Source organism: Camelus ferus, chromosome 5, assembly GCF_009834535.1.
Source record: "Camelus ferus isolate YT-003-E chromosome 5, BCGSAC_Cfer_1.0, whole genome shotgun sequence".
Taxonomy (NCBI): Eukaryota; Metazoa; Chordata; class Mammalia; order Artiodactyla; family Camelidae; genus Camelus; species Camelus ferus.
Genome location: NC_045700.1, coordinates 71,776,479 through 71,801,011, shown reverse-complemented (window position 1 = coordinate 71,801,011; position 24,533 = coordinate 71,776,479). Strand labels below are relative to the sequence as shown.

The 24,533-nt window shown below is 42.3% G+C and overlaps 1 protein-coding gene across 2 annotated transcripts in view; it reads right to left on the bottom strand.

The window, feature by feature from the left end:
• Positions 1-24,533, bottom strand: part of FTCDNL1 (formiminotransferase cyclodeaminase N-terminal like) — a 137,961-nt gene that overhangs the window by 43,332 nt on the left and 70,096 nt on the right. Inside the window, exon 6 of one of the 2 annotated variants that reach the window (XM_032480107.1) lies at positions 12,189-13,154. The exons of the other annotated variant lie outside the window; for it this stretch is intronic. Coding sequence (XP_032335998.1) covers positions 13,075-13,154 — 80 coding nt within the window. The 3' untranslated portion in view covers positions 12,189-13,074. Of the gene's footprint in view, positions 1-12,188; positions 13,155-24,533 lie in introns of those variants that run through there. 2 annotated transcript variants of the gene reach the window in all.

The following is a 24,533-nucleotide window of genomic DNA, read 5'->3' as shown; positions in this document are numbered from 1 at the left end:
ATTCAAATTTTTTTAATTGAGGCATATCTGATATATAACATTATATTAGTTTCAGATGTAAAATTTAGGGATTTGATATTTGTATTTATTGTGAAATAATCACCAGAATTAGTCTAGTTAACAGTCATCATCCTACATAGTTACCCTTCTAGAGAGGGTTTGATAAATCACCCTCAAATCACACAAAAATGTAGGGAGTGGCAGGTGGAGACTCAGGTCTGGAAAGCCAGGCTTCTGACTCAAAGCCAAAGAATCTCCAGCAACTCATACTGGTGCATGTTGAAATTGTTTTGGAGGAGACAGATCAGCAATTTTGCTTTATAAAACATGCAACACTTACTGCAGTGGTTCTTAGAAGCAAATGCAAGGTACCCTTTGAGGCAAAATCTTCGAACTTTTTAATGTATTTAGCTCTAGGATTCAAATGAATCTCAAATGATTCCAGCTAGACTGACATCAACCAATATTTTTAATCAATTACTAATGATTTTATAGTAGGTAGGAAAGTTGGAGATGATCGAACTTCCCCAAATATCCCATTTTCAGAAATTCTCCTTTCAGAGTTGATACTTATCTTTAAAATTACCTTATCTTAAAATCAACATATTTTTCTTATTTTACTCTAGGACCAACAAATTTGGATGACACACCATCATCAAAGGCTCTGAACAGATTGATATTTCAAACAGCACCCAGAATGATTGGTTCCTGAGATAACAGAATCGTAAAGTTCAAATTTTACTTATTCTCAGAAATTGTGACAGAAAAAAGAAAAACAGTTTTCTGGAGGATTCACCAACTTCCTAGATAATGAAAGAATTCCAGTAAAATAACAATCTGATGAGCGAAGTGTAAACGAACCAGAGACATGTAGATTAAATTTCTTTTGAAACACACATGGGTTTTAAAAAATTACGGGGGAAAGTGCTTGGCAAAATGTGCTAAAAGGACTTGCCAAACCCAAATGTTTGATAGACAGTTGGAGAAATGAGGCCAATACAGAAAATCTGCCTGGACATTCCTTCCCTCCAGGTAACCACAAAGGTGAGACTTCCATCAAGGCTAACAGGCAACTGGAATGTTCTTAAACTTATTTTAATAGTCAAGTACCCTTCTTATAGTAACCCATAATGAAAAGAAAACAATGTATGTATATATATGACTGAAACATTATGCTGTACACCAGAAACTGACATGACATTGTAAACTGACTGTACTTCAGTAATAAAAAATAATAAGTTAAAAAAAAAGTCAAGTACACAGAATTGCTAACTTTTGAAAAACTGACTGTTTCTCAGGGAAATCAGTCCTAAATACGAGATTATCCTAGTGGTTAGCAACACAGAAACTCTAAGAAAAGCTTGATTTTTAAAGGGCAATTGACTCTAGGGATGAATAACATAATCTCAGTTTTGACCTTTCCATTGATCAAACACCGGGAAAGGTATGACGGAAAACCGCATGCTGCATCGCTGACACTTTGCTTCGGTGCAAGGCTACCAACATTCACAGAACAGATTAAGTGTTCAGGTTTATGAGATCCGTTGCCGATAACAGTATTTTACAGAGTAAATGTTTGATTTATCCAATAGTGAGTGTTACTCTGCTTTTATTTATTTTTTAACGTGTGTACAACAAATTAAAGTTTACAGCTTAAATTATTACAGGATCCTATTCCATGCTTCCTTGGTTTTTCCCTAGACATTTCCTTAGTGATGGGCAAGAGGTATTGGCATCTGCCCCTCAGGTAAAAGTTTCGTTTATAGAAATGGACAAAGAACACTGAAAATTCACAAGTGGAAGAGTTCTTGTTTGTCTTTTCCTGTTTGTTAGTGCAAGTGTACATGCTCAGATACTATATTTGTGTGTTCCTCTCTCACTAAAATTGCAGCCTTGTGAAGGCACTGTTCTTGTCTGTCCCATGCACAGCTCCCCTGCAGTCCCTAGCTCTAGACAGAAAAGGGCACTGGCTAAATAGCCGCTAAGTATTTATGAATGAACAAGGCAGCCCCAGAAGGACTGGCGACTATTTTTCTCTCACACAGAGTCTCACCTATGACAGTGGACAAATCTTATCATTGGACTATGCAGACAACCTTTTCAGAGTCTTTCCTTTCACAACTCTGAATTCATTCAGAATGGTCCAAGATTTCTTGCCCAGCAAAGTCATTGGAATAGCCAGCCCCAACCCCGGAAGAGCCTCGAGGCGACTGGGAAGCAAGTGGGACAGATGGCATTTTCATCCATCCACCAGCTCCAGCGTTAACTGCCTTTTAAAAGAGTGCTTACTGATAAGTAAAGCTCCCCAAGCCTGCAGGCACTTAAACACTGATCCGTAAATATTTAACAGTGATAAAGAGATACTTGCAGGTAAGTGGAATCATCCTGCAGATCTTTACAGAGCAAAGAGACTCTCCACCTGACTCTTAAACACATTCCTCAGGCTTTCAGTGTTCTGCCAGGCTTCCTTGGGCCTCCTGGGATCATTGACCTGCCTCAGTCAACCTTAGACAAATACCAGTTTGCCCTCTGGCCTCCAACTTGTTCTTCCAGAACTGGGGGGGATAACTGACTTGCTCACTGGCTTTAGAATTTGCAAATTTGGAGGATACTAACCTTGACTTTCTAAACAGAAGAAAATCTCCAGTATTATCAGCGGCATTCTCCTTTAAAGGTAATAAATAGCACTGTGCCTTTTGTTCCTTGTTTTGCCTTTACCTCTGTATTGCAGATTCGATGCATTTATTTAATTCATTTAGCTGCCTTCACAGAGGGATAACAACATTTTTACTCACTTAGATTTGATTAGAAAGGAAGCAAATGCTCTTTCCACAGTGAAATGGTGATGTCAATTTTTGCAGGAAGAACTTGACTGGTGTCACTCAGCATCACAGCAGTGGCGTCACGTCCATCAAAGGCTGTGTCCTTCCTGCCCCAAAAGACTCAGCCACCCATTCATTCAGTTCAGACAACCCATCAACCAAGTCAAATAAACAGTCAGTGAAACCAGTTATTTGACTGCACTGAATAATTGTTTGATTTGATTGATTAATCAGTTCAAAGTAGTCATCCGGGGGGCCCCGTGTTGCCTGCATAGTCCCACAGTGGAAGCAATGCTGACCACAGTGGACAAGAGAAACAGGACTGTCTGGCAGAAGGTATCTGGCTGCAGGATTGCTGAAGCACGGTGCCCGGACGGTCGTGGGATAAGCTTCCAGAACAGCAACTTCACTCCGTGTTCTGAGAGCTGTGATGTAGTGGTTAAGGGTATGAACTTTGGAAACCTGGGGTGAAATCTCAGCTCTGTCACTTACATCTTTGTGACCTGGAGTGAGATACTTAACTGCTCTCTGCCTCCCATCTAGGATTTGGACATAATATTAGCTATCTTAAAGGGTTGGGTTGTTTGGTGAAACAATGGGTGAAAACATATAAAGCACTTAGTAAACATTCAAAAAATGTTTGTCATCTTTTTTTTGTTATTATGATTTAACAGAAATATACTTCAGATGGGAGGTTTCATGGTATGACCATAATTTCCCAGTGCCTCGGATGCTTTTAAATGTGAAATAATGTATCTCCCAGCAAAGGTGTTTTCATTTGCCAATAGATATTTTATTTTTCCACAGCCCTCCAAATACTCATAGTTCATACTAGACATAACATCAGCAGGAAGGTTATCTGGAATTATCCTATTGAAAACTTTCATACTGGCTGCAAAATGACCAGACCTCTTCTTGTGCTGACTAAAGCATATTACCTCTTAGGGAGAGGAACAATGCAGGAGAAATAAATTATCTGCAGAGGACATGGGGCTGCTGGGGCTGCCAGGTACAGAGGCAGCTTCATGAAGGTACAACCTGGACGGTTGCACAGGCCCCACACTTACAAGTCCCAGCAAGCGGTTTCATGCTCTGTTGTTATCTTGAAATTCCTAATAACTTTTGAACAAAGGGTCTCAAATTTTCATTTGTCCATGGGCCCTGTAAAGTCAAGTCTGGGTGTGATCTATTACCAGATCCTGGGGTGATGCACGTTCCACAGGCCAGAGCCTTTCTGTTAGAAGATGATTATAAAATTCTGATTAGTTCAGCTAGTATGATACTTGAACTGAAATAGAAGTTTTCTGGTGGTTATTGTCCATGAAGGAGCTGCCTCAGAAAGCAGTAACTGCTTCACAATTCAGATTCACTAGATGAAGCCACAGACCAGCTCCTTTGGGCACCTCACTGGGTCTCACGGGTCAGGGAGATTTGATGAACAAGTGGGAGCCATTTAGAACATCTCCCTCTTCTGTGATTCCACAGATGTCAGCTCATTCCACAGAAACATATTTTAAATAATCTTAAGTACCTAAAAGCATCCTGATACCAAACACTGAAATAAGGATTTGGAGTCTTCTGTTCCCCATCCCTGTCTTCTTTAGTTCACATCTCATTCTTAAGCCCTCGACATGGTCTTTATTGTTTTTCTACAGCAGGAGATAAAAACCACTGTTTTAGTTGTTTGATTTTTACTGTGTGATTAGTCTAGGCATGATAGAGAGAAAAGCACGTTAAAGCATTATTTTGTTTGAAAGCCAGAAGCACATAATGTTTATTAATAAAGAGCCTGGTTTACATAGATTTTATTATTATTGAGCATAAAATGGTTTATATTACAAGCAAGGGTGAAATTACTAACTAATTAGCCTGTGAAGATCATGTTTAATGGAATATATAAATCTAGGGTATTGCTTTTTTTTACAAACCTTAAGGGTCTTATTCATTAAGCATGTACATATGCAGCCTTTATGCTGAAACAGGGGATTGTGATACATAATTCAAGGTCAAATGATTCATTTTGTGTTTCTCAAAGTCCAAAATCTCAGAGCTTGAAATCCCTTAACTCTTATGGAAGTCGGTTTCAATACATGGCTGCCTTAACCTTAGTGTGAACACTGAATTCAACTCTAAATGAAGGTCACTGAGAAAAGCAAAAGTGAATAATTTAAGGGCTAAATTCTCTGTCTGTCTGTCTGTCTCTCTCTCTCTGCATACTGTAGCTTAAAACCCACTTAATTTTTCCAAAGGAACTTTGTTTCTATTAACTTAGAGGATTGCACAATCTTTGTAAACACACCATTCTCATATATTTCAGTTAAATTTTGTAATAGCACCATAAAATGTGTCAGGCATTGCAATAAACTATCAGTCACAGGAAGCACAAATTGTATGGGAAAATTGCTAGAAACCATGTCTTAGAAGGAAGAAAAATGCAAAATTCTTCAAGAACTTGGGAAAAATAATCCTAAATGTTTCCTTAAAATGTGTGTTTCTCATTTTAATAAAATTAAAGACTGTGTGTTTTAAGTAAGTTTTCAGGGTTTGAAGCACTGTGGCAACTTCAATCCTTCGAGGCCACTTCCCTCTTTACCTACCTGCTGCCACTTTGGATTCAGGGTGTTATCCGGGGCTAAACCTGCGGCAGAGGCATCAAATGCACGCTACCATTTTTCACTTTCAGAAAAGGTTTTATGGGCAACTCTCAGAGTGTACTGGGTTCGGGTTCACCGTATATCATATAATTGGTTAAAGTTGACTTGCAACATATCCTGATTCTAGTCCTTTCATTCAAAATCCAAGTCACCACAGGTGAACAATTGGCCTCTGTTCTGGGAAACTAGAATATGCTTCTTTGCAAGAATAAAGAGGTCTCAACTGAGGGGTTGGACTGGCTGAATGGCAGCAAGTTGTTTCATTTGTCTTTTGCCTATCTGAACAGTCTCCGGGTGACTACAATAAACAAAATCAAGCCAAAACAAAAAACTCAGCTTAGCTACTATGATAATAGTATTTTCAGTTACCCTGGGACCATCTCAACAACCCCAAATGCTGAAAACATTATTCACAATGAGAGAAGGCTGCATGCTGCCATAAAGGCTCTAACATTCCATTTTATGGAAGTGCTTTTGTTTTATTGTCAGAACTCAGCAAATCTAGACTTACCAAACCAGGAGATTTGTATTCAGGAAATTTGTGTTTAGGAAGAACCTCGAATGTTTGCTCTGGAGGGCCTGGGATTCTTGGACATGGGTGTTTGCCGGCTCTGAGAGCCAAGCCGTCCAGACACATATCATTTAAAGATGAACACTGCCCCCTGCTGGGGATAGGCCAGGTTACCTCCGGAAGAACTACGTGTGAGGGTGGAAAAACCACCGCTACGTTGGGGGAAATTCATTTTGATTCTCTCACCTTTTTTCAATTTTTAGCTTGACAGCTCAGTTCAGAAGAATTATAACTGCCAACCATCACTATGGCATTTCAAGACAACTTGGTTTACTTTATTATTCTCAGCCCATTTTTATGAACTACCATCTCTGGCAGAAATCCATCTAAACAAAAAGACAAGAGAAACAAAGGCAGCCATATGGTGACTGGGGGGGCTTTTGAGATGGAACAGGACATGGAAAAGAGAAAACTCTGCAAAGGGTTTTGATAGTTTATAATTCGACTGTAGCCAGTTACAACATCAAAAGCTAGACAGAGAACACAAGCCGAATTACAATGCTCAAAGAGCTCGCAAAGGCATCTAAATCGCCTTATTTTTGGTCCACACCCTTTTTACCCCTGAACTGAGCACCACAGCAGAGCTGCCTGGAAGAGGGTGTGGAGCCCAGGGCTGGGGACCCGGCCCTAAGAAGGGGTTAGAACACTCCAAGGACACTCCAAGGTGTGCCCTCACCCCAATTCCCTTCCTGCTTCCTGGGGTGAACTGCAATTAAGGTGACCTCTAAGAGCAAGGGCTCTTTTGGTGAGAAAAAATTATGAGTAGGTTGCTGGGGGAACCCTGGAAGCACAGGTCAGATTCGGTTCCTGAGTTCCCACTGTGCACCAGCTTCCTGCAGTGTTTAACAATCATGTAAATAATCCTTTTAACGCTGTCCTAGCAACACAATAACTCCCTGAGGAAGGAATTACCCCTTCACTCTTAACTAGTTAGAAAATTAGAATTAAAAAGATGAAACAGCTTGCTCATAGCCATGCAGTTAGTAGGTGGAACAGACCCTGTGCTCATCCCACCGTATACAACTTTAGAGCTGACCTACAGCTCTTCTTTCCAACATTGCTCTATCAACTTGTGTAAATATATACAGCAATGTGCTACATGGGGTAATCAAAGAATTCTATTAAATTTTCACCCAGTACATTGATAAATTCCCTGTAGGAAGTAGTTCAGGCCTTCAAAGCACCACCATGCTTTGTAAATAATTAATTCATTATTTTGTTTTTTAATTAGCAATCTCTGGATTAGGTGACACTTTTTGCCTAATTTCAGAATAATTATATTGTAGAACAAATGATATATTCCCTCAAAAACACCTTCTCCCTCATAAACACTAACTCTAAATAAAATATGATCATGTATCACTTCCCTCCTCAAAATTCTTCATTGTGGAACTGGATGTTAATAGATGCTCAATATGAAAAGTATCCTGTCGCTAATTATCAGAGAAATGCAAACCAAAACTACAGTGAGGTATCACCTCATACCAGTCAGAATGGTCATCATTAAAAAGTCAGCAAATGACAGAGAGGGTGTGGAGAAAAGGGAAACCTGCACTGTTGGTGGGAATGCAGTTTGGTGCAGCCACTATGGAAAATAGCATGGAGATGTCTCAAAAAACTAAAAACAGACTTATCATATGATCCAGCAATCCCACTCCCGGGCATATATCCAGGGGGAACTTTAATTCAAAAAGATACATGCACCTCAATGTTTATAGCAGCACTATTTACAATAGCTGAGACATGGAAACAACCTAAATGTCCATCAACAAATGAATGGATAAAGAAGTTGTGTATATTTATACAATGGAATACTACTCAGCCATAAAAAAGAATAAAATAATGTCATTTGCAGCAATATGGACAGACCTGGAGACTGTCATTTTAAGTGAAGTAAGCCAGAAAGAGAATGAGAAGTACCATATGATATCCCTCACATATGGAATCAAAAAAAAAAAAAAAAAGACACAAATGAACTTATTTACTAAACAGAAACAGACTCACAGACATAGAAAACAAACTTATGGTTACCAGTGGGGAAGAGGGGTGGGAAGGGAGGAATTAGGAGTTTGAGATTTGCAGATACTAACTGCTGTATATAAACCAGATAAACAACAAGTCTATACTATATAGCACAGGGAACTCTGTTCAGTATCTTGTAGTAGCCTGTAATGAAAAAGAATATGAAAATGAATATATGTATGTATATGACTGAACTATCATGCCATACACCAGAAATTGACACAACATTGTAAACTGACTATACTTCAATTTAAAAAGTATTCTGTGTTAAATCAATTTAGAGACAATTTCATTTTATATCCCTCTCTGGATGTACTAATAGCTCTGAAAAATCCTACAGTAAGAAAAACTATTTAATTTTGTTGTACCAAACATTTCTCAAAGTTATTGGGCCACAGAATTTTATTAAATGGAACATCTATTAACATATGAAGGAATCTGGGAACACAGTTTAGGAGATATTTGCTTACAGGATAAAAATCTATACTCTTTAGCTTGGTACATAAACTTTTCATGAACCAATTCTTGTCTACTATCCAGTTTCATTTCTTACCATTCTCCTCTGTGTAGCCAAGTACTTGATATTTCCTGAATTTATCTGTTGTCTCATGCCTGCATGTCTTTAGATATACTAGTCTTTCTGCCAGTAGCATCCTTGGACCTTCTTAGCCACCTGGCCACCTAACCATTCTTTCAAGACTAAAGTCAGCTCTTTCTCTGTGAAGATGCCTCCCCCTCTAACTTCTCCCAGAAAGGTTTAGACACTGCTCCCTGCATATCTGGGCCCTTCTGGGTATCTCTTTCCACTTACAGCATCATTGTGTATTTTTTCCCTTCTCTTTCCCCATTAGTTCTTCCAGAAACCCAAAGTATCCCTATCTCCCAGGACTTGTCAGTGCCCCAGGCACATTTCTAGATCAATGACTGGGGAATTTGTTCTGAGATTTCCTTCTTTACTTAACTTCCTTATTTATTCAAAGTAGTCCTATACAAAGTAAATTCATCTCCTTTTAAAAGTCTTGATAAAATAATGAATGATGATTCATACCTAACATTTGAGTGCTAATTATGTTCCAGGCTTCACACTAAGTATTTTTCATGGACTAGCTTGTTCAGTTATCACAACCAAATGACATGAACACATGATTGTTTCCATTTTACACATAAGGAAATAAAGGCACATGGAGACTAAGCAGTTTGCTCAAGTTCACACAACTGGGGTTGCAGAGCTAGGATCACACCCAAAGATTCTCTATATCGTCTTCTATAACATTATAATATGGGAGCTATATTATAATATTCAAACATGAAAAAAGTAGATTACAAAAGAAATAGAAATAGAAAAACAAGGTATAAGCTTTCTTCCAAGTCCACAAAGCAGGGGAAGAATTAGATACTTATGATGCAGTGTAGGAGGACCACAGAAGAACTACAAACAGGTCTTGCAAAAATCTACCTGTCGGTTCTTGGGGAAAATAAGAGCATTATAAAGAAGGCCGGGAATGTTACTTATTCTGCAGTGATGAAGCAGCCTTCAGAGGTTACCTCGAGGGCTGGCTGGAGGCTAGTCTCTGAGGAAACCTTCCTGTCACTGGGGGCAATGGGACACCAGTGGTGGCTGTGGAGGGACTGTGGTCATGTGACAACAACAACCACAACAACCACCCCACAGCTAAAATAGATCTATCCCTCGCCCTGCAGTTCCCCCTTTACAGACGGGGAAACTGAGGCTCTGTAAGACCAGTGACTGCTCCAACTTACCCACACAGTATCAAAGTTGAGCTAAATGCCAGATCTCAGCCCAGAGGCGCTCAAAAGACTCCCAGGAAACGAAGCTGTCTTTAAAATCCCATTAGCATTTTAGCTGCTTCTGTGAAATTGTATTTGCTCTTTTTATTTTTTTCTTGAGTTTTAGCCTGGTCATTCAAAACCAGACTGCCTATCTCTTGAGACAGACTGTTATGCTTTTGTCTTTTGTTGTGGAGTGTAGATTACATTCATTGAACACTTGTTCGCTGATTAATGAAATGAGGCTCAAGACCAAATGTGTGGGTCAAGTGGGTGGAAGTCTTCCATGACTTTCATGCTGCTGCAAAGTCAGCCCATCAGAAGGCTCCAGATGTTTTCACAGCACCACGTGTGGAACCCAGGTGCTCTGCTTCTGATTGGCTGCAAGACATTCATTAAGTCTCTCAACTTCTCTGGGTCTGCAGTGGCCTCATTAATAAAAATGAGGATGTAGATTTCTCTGAGGGTCCTTCTAGCTCTAAATTTCCAAAGTGAGATTTTCAGCATTGAAGGGGATAGAAATTCCCCCAAGAATGCTGACATTACCGGTAAATAATTTGCATTTGCAGTGGTTTGCTTACGAATTTGAAAGCCAAAGTAGTATGTTTCCAGTATATAGCTTTGCCTTTAAAACTAAATGAACAAGGAAATAGATGGGCTCTCTTCCTAATTAACATGCCTGTTGCCTAGGCTTTCCAACCATAAAGCAGGCCGTAGGCTTTATATATTTTTTATGGTATGACCGATGCCACAATTCAGTAGTAGTAACGGTGCTTTAAATAGGAGCTATGACTATGACTGTTTTAGGAAAATTGTTGGGAGGACTTCAGAGATGCCCCTGGTTGCTGGCATCTCCACTTTAACCCGAGAATGGACCATTAAACTCTCTGTTGTGGGCTGACTTTGTGTCCCCCCTCCCCCAAATTCATACATTGAAATCCTAACTTCCCGAGACAGGGCCTTTAGGGAGGTAATTAAGGTTAAGAGAAGTCATAAGGGTGAGGCCCTAATTCAATAGAATTGATGTCCTTATGAGAAGAGGAAGAGACACCAGAGAGCTCTCTCTCTGGCTCTCTCCCCACCAACCCTGAGAAGAGGCTACTTGAGGACACAGTGTGAAGACGACCACCTGGCAGCCAGGAAGAGAGGCCTCAAGAGAAACCTCACATTACAGCGCCTTGGTCTTGGCCCTCCAGCCTCCCGAACTGTAAGGAACTGAATTTCTGCTATTTAAGCCACCCAGTCTGTGGCACTTTATGATTTTATAATGGCAGCCCTAGCAAAGTAATACAGCCCCTAAAGCCAGCATTGTGATAGCCCCTAAAATAACTTACATTTTTATTTAGTGACTAAATCACAGCCTCTGAGACTTGGCCAAAGGCCGTAGGCCAAGAGACAGGAAAATGCCACACAAGGGCCTCTCCATTTTGTCCTCAGAGAACTGGTGACTTCATGCCTGCCTCTCGGCTAGCAGCATGGAAGCAGGGCCACCCAGAGCAGCAGGCACCAGAGCTGTGTGCCACTGTGGGTGTCTGCCACCTGCCATGCTCCTCACCTGTCAGTCTACTGCTGTGCTTGAGAGCAAAAAAAGAAGGCAGGCCAGCACTCTTCTGCTGTGTCTAGTTTTACTAATATTCTTCCAGCCATTCTGTCATTCAACAAATATTTGTTGAATGACTACTATATGCCAGGCATGGTTTCAGGGACTTGAGATACTGCACTGAAAAAGGTAAGTAAAAATCCCCATTTTCATGGAGCTTATGTTCTAATGAAACAGCTTCTAATGGAGCAAGAATTCTCATTTATTTATCTCTGGACTATTTTAACACTGTTCTTTGTTCTTCACAAGTTACCTTTTCTTACACTGTAGGTTTCCATCTTTAACTATTTTCTTGATCTGCTTTCCCATATCCAAAAGAAAGTGAATAACATCACCTTTAGTCCATTCTACCAATACGAACATTGAAGGGCAAATGGTAATTGAATCTCCTTTTTCCCAAAGCATCCACAAACCTCATATCAGTGCAAAGGTTGGAAACAGGGATTTCTGAAGTCTGGGGTACAGATCAACCGTCAGAAAGCAAAGCACAAGTGCTTCATAGTCTTAGTTTCCATTAAGGCCCCGTACTGGCAGTAAAAACACAAACAAAATTCCCCATAACTTCTCCGTGGGGACCCTTCTTGGCTGATTTCTTGTAACTCCGTTGCACTGGTTCAGACAAAATCAGCCAAGGTCATGACAGTGCATGCATATTGCACGCTGATCTGAGAATTTGGATGGGAGTTACGAGCATGAACTCAAAGCCAGAACACAGAATTTACACTGTAATTATTTTATTTTCGACTATAGCAAGTCTCAATCAAGTGGCTATCCTGGGTTCAAAGCACTGTTTTCTGAAAACATCTAAAAGCCAACTTATATTTATGTGTAAAATGTACATATTAAATATAAACGATTCAGCAACATGGATCAAATTTCACATAGTGTAAAAATCTCTTCTTTAAAGCCAGCTAACCCAGAAACTACCTTGATCATATTTATAAATGTGTTTGAAGATTCAATCTTTTTTTTCCCTTTACCAAAATCCATAAACAACTATCAATGTCCCAAGGTTTTATTTTAAAGCAGGAAAATTTCTTTAGGCTGTGGTTAACCATCCTTTGTATCTTGTGTTTTTCCTTAATTCCTCTGACAATTTCGTCACACTGGAAGCTCACTCTCTCCAAAATTAAGACAGTGGCAACAGTGCTAGTGGCAAGTGGGGTGTTGGGGAATATGTGTTTGGGTCAAAAGAAAGGGGTTTAATTCCAAGAAACTTGTCTTAGAAGAGGTTGCCCAGACTTCACCTTCTGCCACAGGGGGACAAGGGAGAATCAGCTCTTGAAATGGTTGTACAGAGTCAAGGCAATCTGATCATCAAGGCAAAGTTTAATAACCACACCACAGACGCCAGAGCACTGAAGATATCCAACTCCTCGCCCTTTGCCCACTATGAGGAGGTCAACATCTAATGTACAGGTGAACCCAGCCTGAGAGGCATTAAAAACAATAAGCCTTGTTTAAAACCACTGGTATTTGGCCACCATACACCAAGCTGGTTTACAAAAATCAGTTATAATCCTTCTGCTTGGGGCTCAGGTCCTCTCAGGACCAGGAGAAGCCCTGAGCCCTCGTGACAACGGAAAACCACCTCCACCAAGAATCACAAGCAGAAGGTCAAGAGAGAGTGTTCCTTGTGTTCTGCCAAACCGAGTCCTTCTTAATTCCTCTTCCATCCCTCAGCACTATCCTGGAACCTGCTGGGCCACAAGGTCAAAGTCAGATCGACATTCTCTTGCATGTTGTTCCATCAGTATTGGCATGAGCAACATTCTGTTTCAAATAAGAAGGTTTATTAAAAAAAAAACCTCATAAAGCTCCTTGGACATCAAATGACTCTTACAAAACAACAGTTTGATAAATTAAGTGTAAATGAATCAGAAACATGTGGATCAAGTTTCCCTCAGAATACGCAGGGGTTTAAATGTTCAGAGTGCTTGGGAAAACGTATTCTGAACTCAAAATGTTTGAAAAATAAGCTTAAACTTACTTGACAGTTTCCCCACCCCAAGTCAACCCGAGTGATGGATGCGTGTGTGCAGGTTCAGGCTCACAGGGCGCTCTGGGCTCTGTCCCCCCAGTAATAACCGTGGTATATGGAGTGTGCTGTGAAGAGAGGCTGCGAGGCCTCGGCCGTCTGCGTTCCCACTTGCCCAGGGTTTGTTTTTGTTGGGTTTTTCAGATGAGAGCAGAACATTGTAATGATTTCCACTACCACTCACCCATCCCTCCTCCCCATCATTTTATTCCCATCGCTGAAACCCTCAGGGAGAATCTACTGTGTGTGACAAAGAAATATGTCTCTTCTCTGTGTTACAGACCTTGGACCGCGTCCAGGGCCCCCTATCCCTGGAGGCCAGCTCTCCTCGTTTATGATTTGCATTTCATTGCCATACACTGAACCCAGCAAGAAGTTATCTGAACCAGCAGAATGGTGAGGGCTAAAAGTAGCAAGCAAGGAGCCTCCATTCTCCAGCTCGTTCTGCAGAGTCTGCACTGCCAGAAACCCAAAGCCAAATTTGATCTAAAATGTATACAAGCAAAGAACATCAACACCAGTACACTCAGTCTCTCTTCTCTTCCCCTTTCCCAAGAACCTTCTTGGCCTGGGAACCTCTATTTTATGTTTAATTTAATTTTGGATTGCTAATTATTCTCTTTTTCTCTTACCCCCAACGCTTATTTAAGCTTGTCATTCACTTTCACAAGGTCTTTATTTTATTTTCTTAAGCTCTTTTGATCCATGAATCTTTAACTTGCAAAACTGAACCAAGTCAGCTTTTGGAATACAAACAATATGAACTTGAAAGAGGAAGGAGTAGGCTCATGAAAAGAGTCTAATATTTGGAGGGGAAAATTCAATTTAAAACGTATTAAAATACGCACACTCTACAGAGGAAAGGACTAGCCATTCACCCTGTCTTGTACACTATCATTCTAATAAACACTAATGAAAGAGTTACAGGAAAGTATGTTTTAATGAAGTCATCTCCTATATTCAGATAGGTCAGCTAGGACTACAAAACAAAACTACTAATTTTAAGAGAGAACTCTCTCCTAAACTACATATCCATTTTTTGGAACTGATACTGAACTGTATCCTTGGGAAGTCTTGCCAGCATCTCAAAATAAAAAGTAAACTGCTTCCTGTCCTGTAGCCTTACCTTTGTTAAGGATAATGGATGACGCGATCTCTTCCCACACCCCATGTCCAAGAGGCCATAAAGAGCGATTATTTTCTAAATGCTTCTTATTTTGTTCCCCCCGAGCCCCTCTGCCTGAATTTGTATGACCGCATGCTCATCTGCCCCTGATCCGTGTGTTAGTCCATCAACCACACTGCAATCCCAGTGATGTTCTCATATGCCCCACCAAGTGTGACCCTGCCGTGCTGAAATCCTTCCCTGTCTCCCATCGCTGGGGAAGGTGGTTCTCAAGGGTCAAGGGGTGGAGGGAAGAGAACAGGCTCGAATCTCCCCAGGGAACTTTCGTACTCTTCACCATCTCTACAGTGATTGCCCTTCTTCCCTCTTGATCGGGGCCTGGTGCGAGGGCTTGAAGGGGAGCTGGAAAGCAATCTGGTTCATAATGAGGTCATCTTTCTTCCCCTTCCTGCACACCTCTCCTTCTCCCTCCCCCCAGAGCCTTCTGGCCTTGGAGATGAAGTCTACACTCCCCAGGGCACAGAGGCCTTGCAGGAGCGGGGACCCGTAGCCCTTCCCTGCCCCTCTGCCCCTCTGCCCTGCGTATGTCCCACTGCAGTCATCCCCCAGCTGCCTGCCCACTCAGACTCTCCCCCTTTCCATATTGGTAGTGCCTGCTTTTTCCTCCTTCTGAAATGCTCCTTCTTTCCTTCCTAACTCCACTTCTCCACCAAGCCTCAGCTTCAGCATTTCCTCCTACTGGAAGGGGCTCCTTCATTACCTAGGGCACGCTGGGCCCTTCTCACAAAGACCTGGCAGGTATTACCTGTCTGTATCTTTCCCATCCCAGGGCTTCCTGAGGGGTGAAATCAGATTTTATGAGTCTTTGTTCCCCCTTTTAGATGCCTAATGGTTTTTGAATGACTAGATGCACTCATGTGTAAATAAATAAATGGGTGAAAGAAATCACAGTAGTCAGATCTATATGAGTTGACTCATACATGTTTTGCAAACAGTTTGTAGTAATATCTTATTATTGCACAATTAATCCAACCTGGCCACTAAACTACCAGCAATAACAGATCCTAGTACAACTGAACTAGTTATTTTGGTCATCTTAACCTGCAAATGAGACTTAACCATTTGTGGATCGAATCAGATATGAAGAAAAATCTCCCCCTAAAAAAAGAGTATGTTGCAACTATTGTGAATTTTAAAATGCTAACATTTATTTATTGAGTGCTTACTAGGCACCCAGCAGCGTCTTGCGTGTTTTATGTGCATTGACTCACTTAGTCCTCACAGAAGCTCTAGAAGGCACATGCCTTTATGGTGCCCACTGCACAGATGAGAAAGACCCCCACAGGCACACAGCAGGTGCCAGCAGAACACGCAGAGCCCGTGGTCTCACCCAGTAGGCTGTCCTGTCTCTCAGGACATAGCTGGACCTTGTGTGTTTTCTACTAGAAACAGCAAGCAATATTTTCCAAAGTAAAACCATAATTAAACTCTCTGCAGCCTCCATTTTATATTCCGATCAAAAAGGCAGCCCAGTCCCAGCAGTCAGACCCTGTCACTTCCGTTGGTCAGTTCATTCATAATACCTAACACGCTGAAAGTCGGAGGGGGGAAAAGCTGCTCCCAACTTGACTGAACCGATTTTTGCCCCCTTCCCCATAAAACTGGTTCTGAGGCGACTTTAACTTAACCATTCCCTGGAGAGCAAAAAATACAGGTTATCTTGCAGCTTCTAGATTCCAGAAAGGGCTAAAGACATGTAAACCCAAGGAGGGGACACAGAAGCCGAAGTGACTGTGAGAGGCAGGGAGGGGCCGAGGGTCTCTGTAGTGGATGCTGGTCCACATGGCTGACTGCTCACACGTCCTGCTCTCCCCTCAAGATTCTGAACTTTTGAATAAAAGCAGCCACTTTACTTGCCTGTGGATACTCTGTTTACCCAAGACAGGAAACCAGGCTTAACTAAAGCAGGTGGAAAACATACCTGTAGCTGTGACTTCTGCTATTTCCCTTCGTAATCCTGTGTTATGTTATAATTACTATAAAATAACAGTAAAAATTAACTCCGTAATGGTTCCTCCTTCATAAAAGGTAAGCAGGAGGCTCTGACTTCCCATCCTCACCACCACAGCCCCTCCCCGCTTCCCAGAGACCCTCGGTTGAGGTTTCTGGTCTACCAGGAGACCCTATAACCTTGTGGACCTGACACTGAATTCTGTGCCCAGCTCCTCAGTGGAAAGCGGACCATTTAACCTCCCATCACTTCTATCTCTCCATCTGCAAAAGATCTAAAATAATGCAGGCCACCTGCTTCCCTCACAGGAGAGTGGTGAGAATTAATGATATTAGGTTAACGCTGTCAGCTTTCAGAAGGGCTTGGGGAATTTGGAATGAGAGACCCTGTATGGATATCAGATATGGTTCCCTAATCAAAGGACTTCAGGCTGTCCATATATCTTCGGAACCAGGGGCACTGGAACACCAGCTTTTCTATTTGTTATTTGAAATGGTGCCCAAAAGAGAAGAGGACAAGACATGACTGAAGGATATGACCGAGACAACCCTTCTGGTGACTGTCCATTCAACATCTGTCCGAGGGGAGGTGATTACAGCCTCAGATTGCTGAGTCCATTATCATTAGCACATTATTTGGTGCTGAATGCGTTGAAAGGACAGGTCAGGCCACAAATGTCTTTGTTAAATGCAGAGCCACCCCCACCCTCCGCACGCCCACTCCAGGCCCCCCGTAAAGTGAGCTGTGGGGTGCCTTTCTCCCCTCCTCTCTGCCCAGTCTGCACTAGCACCCCACCCGGGCCCCCACCCCTCATGTAAGAGTTCACAAACTGTTCCTGCCAGTTTAAGCAAAACATGTTCCAAGAGGTAACAGGGCCATGGTAATTAATTTTGCTCCTTGACTGGAAGGTGAAAAGCTTTTTATTATGTAAATTATAAATGTCCTGAAGGGAAACTTTATCTCCCTCTCACCAATGAGCCCATCAGGCTGCCTGAATCAGGATTTTTTTTTATGTTTATTAGTCTAGGGGGGCCAGTTAGGACGTTTCATAGCTTCTAAGTGCTGACATTTATCTATTGCTTCCAAATAAGCCTAGTGGCAGGGAGCCATGGGCTGATCACTAAATATGGAGTGGGGGTGGGGGGAGTCTGCCTACAGACAGGCAGAGAGCAGAGGGAGCAACCTCTGAGCCTGAAAGGTGGTGGAGCCCACTGCTCCCCACGCTCAGGGCCTCTGTCTCTCCCCCGTATTCCCTCTTCTCCCCATCTTCTTCCCCTGAGACTCGTCTCACCTGTCTCATCTCTGCCTTGGTCAAAGACACCCTCGGGCTCTGGGCACACTCCCTCCCTGCTCCTTCCTCCACAGCCATACTCCTCTGGCTCTTGGTTTGGGGACCTCCTTGCTCTCAAAAGAACACTGGAAGTTTTTCTTCCCCCCAAGGAAAAAGTATATACACTATGACAGTTACATTTTATGTATCATCTTGACTGGGCCCCACTGCAAACATTATTCTGGATGTTTCTGTGAGGATGTTTTGGGATGAGATTAAAATTCAAATTGGTGGATTTTGAGTCAAGCAGATTGTCTGTAATGTCGGTGGGCCATATCCAATCAGTAGAAGGTCTGAATAGGACAAAAGACCAGCCTTCCCTGAGCAAGATGGAATTCTGCAGCAGATGACTCTGGACTTGAACTGCAACATGAATTGCTCTTCCCTGGGTCTCCAGCCTGCTGACCCAACCTACAGATTCAGGACTGCAGCCTATATAATCACATAAGTCAACTCCTTAAAATCTCTCTATAGATAAAGACATAGATATGGACATAGATACAAGAGATAGTGGATATAGATGTTTATGTATAGATATATCCTACTGGCTCTGTTCCTCTGGAGAACCCTGACCAATATGTATGACAGTGAAAGTGCAGACAATACACACCACACCACCCCAGAGGGTTAGGGTACATGCTAGTGACTGGGGCCTCACCAGCCCTGAGAAGGGAAGAGTAAGCTTTGGCGTTCCTATTTCACACATGACGTCTCTCGACCAGTAGCTAGGCTGTTGGGTAACATGTCCTAGGCTTCAGAATGGAGCAGAAAGCTGCTGGAAAAGCAGCAGGGAGAGGGGACGTGTTTTCTAACCAGTCAAGATTTGAGTGCAGGCTCTGCATCCTCCGCGGAAAAAGTAATGAAACTATCTCACTGATGGACGGGTGGCACAGCTTCACAAGAAGCTGCAGGGAGAACTTCATCCTCCAGCACCGCAGAAACCCGGCCGCACGGCAAGGGCGGCGGTGGTGAAGTAGCGCCTCGCTTCCCTGGAGCTTATGATCTAGTGAGGAATTCAGGCTCTAAACAGATAACATCACTTGTAAATGTGTGTCATCCCATGACAGGAAGTAAAGCTGCTTTGTTACAGACTGAAAGGCTAGGAAAGTCATCTCTGGAGAGACAACCGTTTAGAGAATTGAAAAACAAAGAACGGCCCAAGTTGAGGGAGAACATTTCAGGCGAGGTGGCAGCAGATGTGGAACTTTCAGGCAGGAAAGATCTCGGTGAAAAGCCAAGGGGAGGTGGGCTGGGGTGTGGGGGCCCTGGAGTGGGGCGGGGCGAGCAGAGCCGCACACGCAGCAAAGAAAGCGGTTTTCTCCAAGTACAGTGTGAAGCTAGTGAGGTATTTTAAGCAGAGGAGGGACATGCTCCTAATTTATATTTGTTAAAAGTTATTTTGGCTACCTCTGGGTGGAAAATGGACTGGGGAGTACACATGGCAAGATCAGCATGGTGGGCACTCTCTTTTTACTTTCATCTCCAACTGGATACAGGAAAACCTGTATTTCCCATCCCCGCCTTGACTTGCTGCCTTTCAAGTGGAGAAATTCTTGCGTACAGGGAGAACAGATTTATTGAAATATAGTTGAAATACATAATTTAAAAATGGAGACACTAGAGAGAGAGAGAGGTTAAATAGCCAGAGTTTTTTTGTTCGTTTTGTCTTGTTTGATGGGGGTGAGGGATGGGGGTGGAGGGAAGGAGTTGTAGGAAGTAAGAAGCTAATTTGAGGCTTCTTTCTTTTTTTGGGAGAAACTTTCAAGGATAGAAAGCCAGTAGGAAGGGAAAGGGAAATTTAAACTATCCCTCTGGATTATGACAGGATCTTTCTACGTCTATCAAGAAAGGTCAGTTAAGGATAGGAGACATTTATTAATCACGATTGGTTGTTGGACGGTGCTTCCTTGGACCTCCCACTCCTCCACGACTAGACTCTGTAAGCCTTTCTAAAAAGGTGTCACTTTACAAAAGGGATGCTTAAGCACCCAAAAGACGAGAGTAATGAACTTAGCTATGATGGAGCAGGGCCTCGGGGACTCCTTGAGGTGGTGGAGACATGGCTTAGAAGAGGGAACACAGCTGATATTGTCCCCAAACATCTCTCCTTCTCCCCTTCTTCCAGAGTGAAAACATCTTATCTCAGCATCTGGGCACGCAGAATACAGACTCTAATTCCCCTCCCGTTTGGAGTTGAACGTGCGTGACTTTGTAGCCAAATTATAGCAAATGGCATGAATAGAAGGAATGAATGCAATTTCCAGAACGTTCCCCCAAAAAGAAAGTGGCATCCCGTCTCCCAGCCCCCTTCCCCCATTTCCATGGGCTGAGCTGTGGGTATGTGCTAAGCCGTCTTGGGTGACAGGGTAAGGCAGCATCCCAGGCGTGGTGGAGTTAAGAGGGAAGGCCTGGGTCTCTGACACCACAGAGTCCCCACACCCCCCAGGCCAGGACTGCTAACGCCTAGACTCGGAGGCAGGAAGACATAACTTCTATCTTATCTAAGTCATTATTTTAAACCATACTGACTAATGCAACCTGTTTCCTCTAGAGCCTCCAGTGCTCTCTAAACTTTTCCTCTCTCTCCCATCCTAGAGATGTGGGGGTAAAAAACAAACAAACAAAAAAACAAGGGTAGAATCTTCCCACCACCCTGTTCACAAATTGAGGGACTCAGGAAGCTCATGACTGTGCCCTGAACTTTAATAAGCAGTGACTCACAAACTGAATCCGTGTCCTTCTGTAACTACTTCCTGAGCTGCCGTTAACTAAAAATTTAAACATACACACAACTTAATTTTTTTTCCCAGTATTTCTTTAAAAAAAAAATGGTTTCAACACTTAGAGTGGCAGAAAGTTCCAGTCAGGCTTTGGAAATCTCTGCAAAAGACATTCCCACGTAGTCGAAACTGTGAAAGCCATCATATAGAACATGATACCTGGGTAAAAAGACTCTAGTTTTACTACCAGCCCCACAAGTGACATCACAGTTACACCGCCCGAGCACTTTAATGCTCTGTACCTCTATTTCACAATTTAGAAAGAGCAACTTTCCTAAGAAATATCATGAGGATTAGCATCACAGAGACTCAGGGTGAAAGAAGACATCACTGGACACCTGGTCCAAACACTCGCCCATGACTGTTTTCCCTTCCTCACTTCCAACTATTCTGCTCAGAGTCTATGTTTCCAGGTAATAAAGACCTCACTGTTATTCATCTTAGTCTATTTGATACACTAAGCAGTAAGCATTTGCTAAAAACACCACCTTTTCTCTGTCTCACTACTTTTTTCTAGAGATGACATGAGAAGGGAAAAGCACCATGGCAGTGAAGGGAGGACGGACTTTGAAGTAAGACGAGTCTGGCCTTGAACTTAGGTTCACCATTTCTGTGACCTGGGGCATGCTGCTTAATGTCTTTAAGCTTCAACTTTCTAAGTTATTGTAATACCTGTTTTAGGGACCACAAATGAAGAACGTAAAGTGATGCACAACTCCCTTCTGGAGCAATTACCCGATGCTTACATGGTGGTTGTTGCTGCTGTTGTCACTTTTACCATCATCAGTCTCGTGGTCATTCTGGGAACTGTCCCGGCTTTGCCACTCACCGACTGTGTGACCTCGGGTAAGGTTCTGAATTTTTCTGTGCCTCTGTTTCCCCATCTGTAAATGAGGAATGATAGTAACACCTCACAAGTTTGCTGTGTGGACTAAGTGTGTAAAAGGATCGAAAGCCCTCTGAACGGAGCTTTAATCATGGTAAGCGTTACATGAGTATCAGCTTCTGTAATTATTAAGGAGTAAACCTCTTGACTGTACGGTAGAAAGAAGAAGATCATGAATGTGGGTATCTTGCAAGAGTGCCTAAAAGAAAAACCTCTTATAATTGTCCTTTATAGTAAATTCGCTTCTCTCACCTTGCTTTTCATTTTGGTAACATTAAGTGTTCTCAACATGAACACCTAATATAAGTAGTACAGGGAATGGGAGACAATCTGGGGTTTAAAGCGGGCAGATGGAAGTTTAATATGAAATATGTTTAAGTTTTACAGAAATATTTTAAATAAAATGATAGAAAATTTGTATTTAAGAATCTTCTCTTATCTTTTTCCCAGTGCTAGCTGATCTGAAAGCCTCAGGAAAAGGCACTGTTGACAGAGCACAGGAGTGGGAGGCTGGCCTGGGCCACGTTCTTCCGGTAACCAGCTATCAGACCTAAAGTGTTTCACTTAACATCTCTGAGCCTCAGTTTCCTTATATGCAAAATGAGAGACTTACTTAGAAGAGCTCTAAGATGCTTGCAATGTCTCACAGTCTAAGATCCCACGTGAACCTGGTCAGATAGACATTGGCAGGCAAGCAGCACTGCCTACTTTTAGGGATAACTTTCTTAGATTTCTTATTCCATGTTCTTCTAAGTAATCTCAACATGTTAGAATACTTTTTTTCGTAGAGACATATAAATGAAAGGGTATTGTAGCAGTCACATTAGGTTAAGCTATGTTGCAGTAACAAGTAATCCCAAATATCTTGGTGGCTTTCAATGGCTCAGTTTTGCTTTTACTAACACTATATGTCCATCAAGGGTCAGCTGTCGCACTGCTCACATTTTCATCCCAGGACCTAGGCTGTCGGAGCAGACTCATCTAGGCATTGCTGTTCTTCCGGCAAAGGGAAAAGAGACATTTCGAACATCAAGCTGGCTCTCAAAACTACTGCATGGAAATTACACGTATCACTTCTGCTCATATTTTATCGGCCAACCCAAATCACATGGTCTCTCCTGACTTCAGCAAAGAGGAGATGAATAATCAATCCACCCATGGAAAAAAACACAATGGGGAAAGAAAAGAGAGTATTTGGTGAACACCAGTACAATGTACTACAGATGTCAATGGAGAGTTTATCTCCTGAACTGGAAAATGATTTGCTCCTAAAAGGAAGAACTCTCTCTTTGCTGAGGGGAAACCCTCATACAGGAGTATTTGGGACCCACGTGCATAAATAAAAGGACAATATAAGAATAGTTCTAGGAAGACTACTAGCAGAGGAAGCAGTTTCTTTTCACTATTTTGTGAGACAGTAAATGCCAAACAAATAAGGGGGGAAAAAAAAGGAAAGGGGTGCTGTCAGGGATGGGGAGAGAGATTAGGAACTGGGGAAACTCAGTCTTGGAGAGACGACACCATTTTCCGCAGCTCCAGGCGGTTCCAGCTAATGACTGCACACAAGCAGAATATGAATGCTGAGGGTGCCAGCAAGTACATAAAAGGCAGAGGAAGAAGGATCAACATGTTTTGCTGCCATTTCCAGGAAAGGGATGGTGTCCCCAGCAGCCTCCCACCGTGGATGACCAGAAAAAAAAGCAAACACAAATAACACTCATTGAAAATCCGAGTCGTGACTACTGTGTTTCACAGCACATCCTCCCTCAAATCCTGGCTGCAAACCAGCCCAGCCACTTGAAGCAGCGCTGGCAACTCGTTCCCTCTTGGCACCGGGTATGCGTGGCAGCTGGATGGCTTGTAGTCAGTGTAGTTTTGCAGCTGGTGGTGGTAGCAATTGGCAAAAACTCACTGTCCAGATGGGCATTAACTTTTCTTTAATGTTTATAATATGTCAAAAGAGAATAATCCTATGTCAAAGTGGCTTTGAAGAACTTTTACTCAGGAGCTTACAGTAATTTCTTTTCGACAAGATGGAGGTTGCTTTATTTCAACTACATATGTGAGTGTTACTCCCTTAAACTGGGTCAGGGCGCTCCTCCACAATGGAATCTCCTTTGGCTAAAAGGGAGCTGGGGTGTCTCCAGCCTATTCCCTTTCTCGGGTTCTCCACAGTTTGTTGATCACTAGCCAGAACTCAGCAGTATGGTCACAGGATTTGAACTGAGGGTCCAAAAGGAAAATAATGTTTGATTCTGGAATTGTTATGTTCCTCAGAGGGACCAGTACCATTCAGGTAACATTATAAAATTAGGAGTAACGTAATAACCGTGTTGTATAGAAGAAAGAGCACTGGGCAAAACATTTTCAGATCCATAAAACAGGCAAGGAATTAATACCTGAAATAGATATTTTAAGATCATTATAAATCAATGAGAAGAACAAACCAACAACAGCCTATTTTTAAAATGTGCTTAGGGTATCATACGCAACTCACAGAAGAGGAGATCACGATGGCTTATACGTTATGAAATGCTGATTGGCCCCACTAGTTTCGTGGTCAGGGAAAAGCAAGACACCATTCTCTCCCAATGTATTGAGGACAAACTAGAGTTTGTTTACATCGAAGGTGGTGAGCTTGTGGGGAAACAAGTGCCCTTATACTTCATAGACTGCTGAGGGGGACATCCAAACAGACAAAACAGTATGATCACCTTGGAGGATAATTTCTCAGTATCTATAAATTGTAAATGCAAAACCCCTATGACCCAGCAAATCCTTCACACACACCTCTTCCTCCCACCCTCTTGCAGGAACTCTCACTACTGCACACAGGAAGTCTATGCATTGATATTCATCACAGCAGTGCGGCTCAAAGTATGTCCTCGGACCACAGCATCAGCAT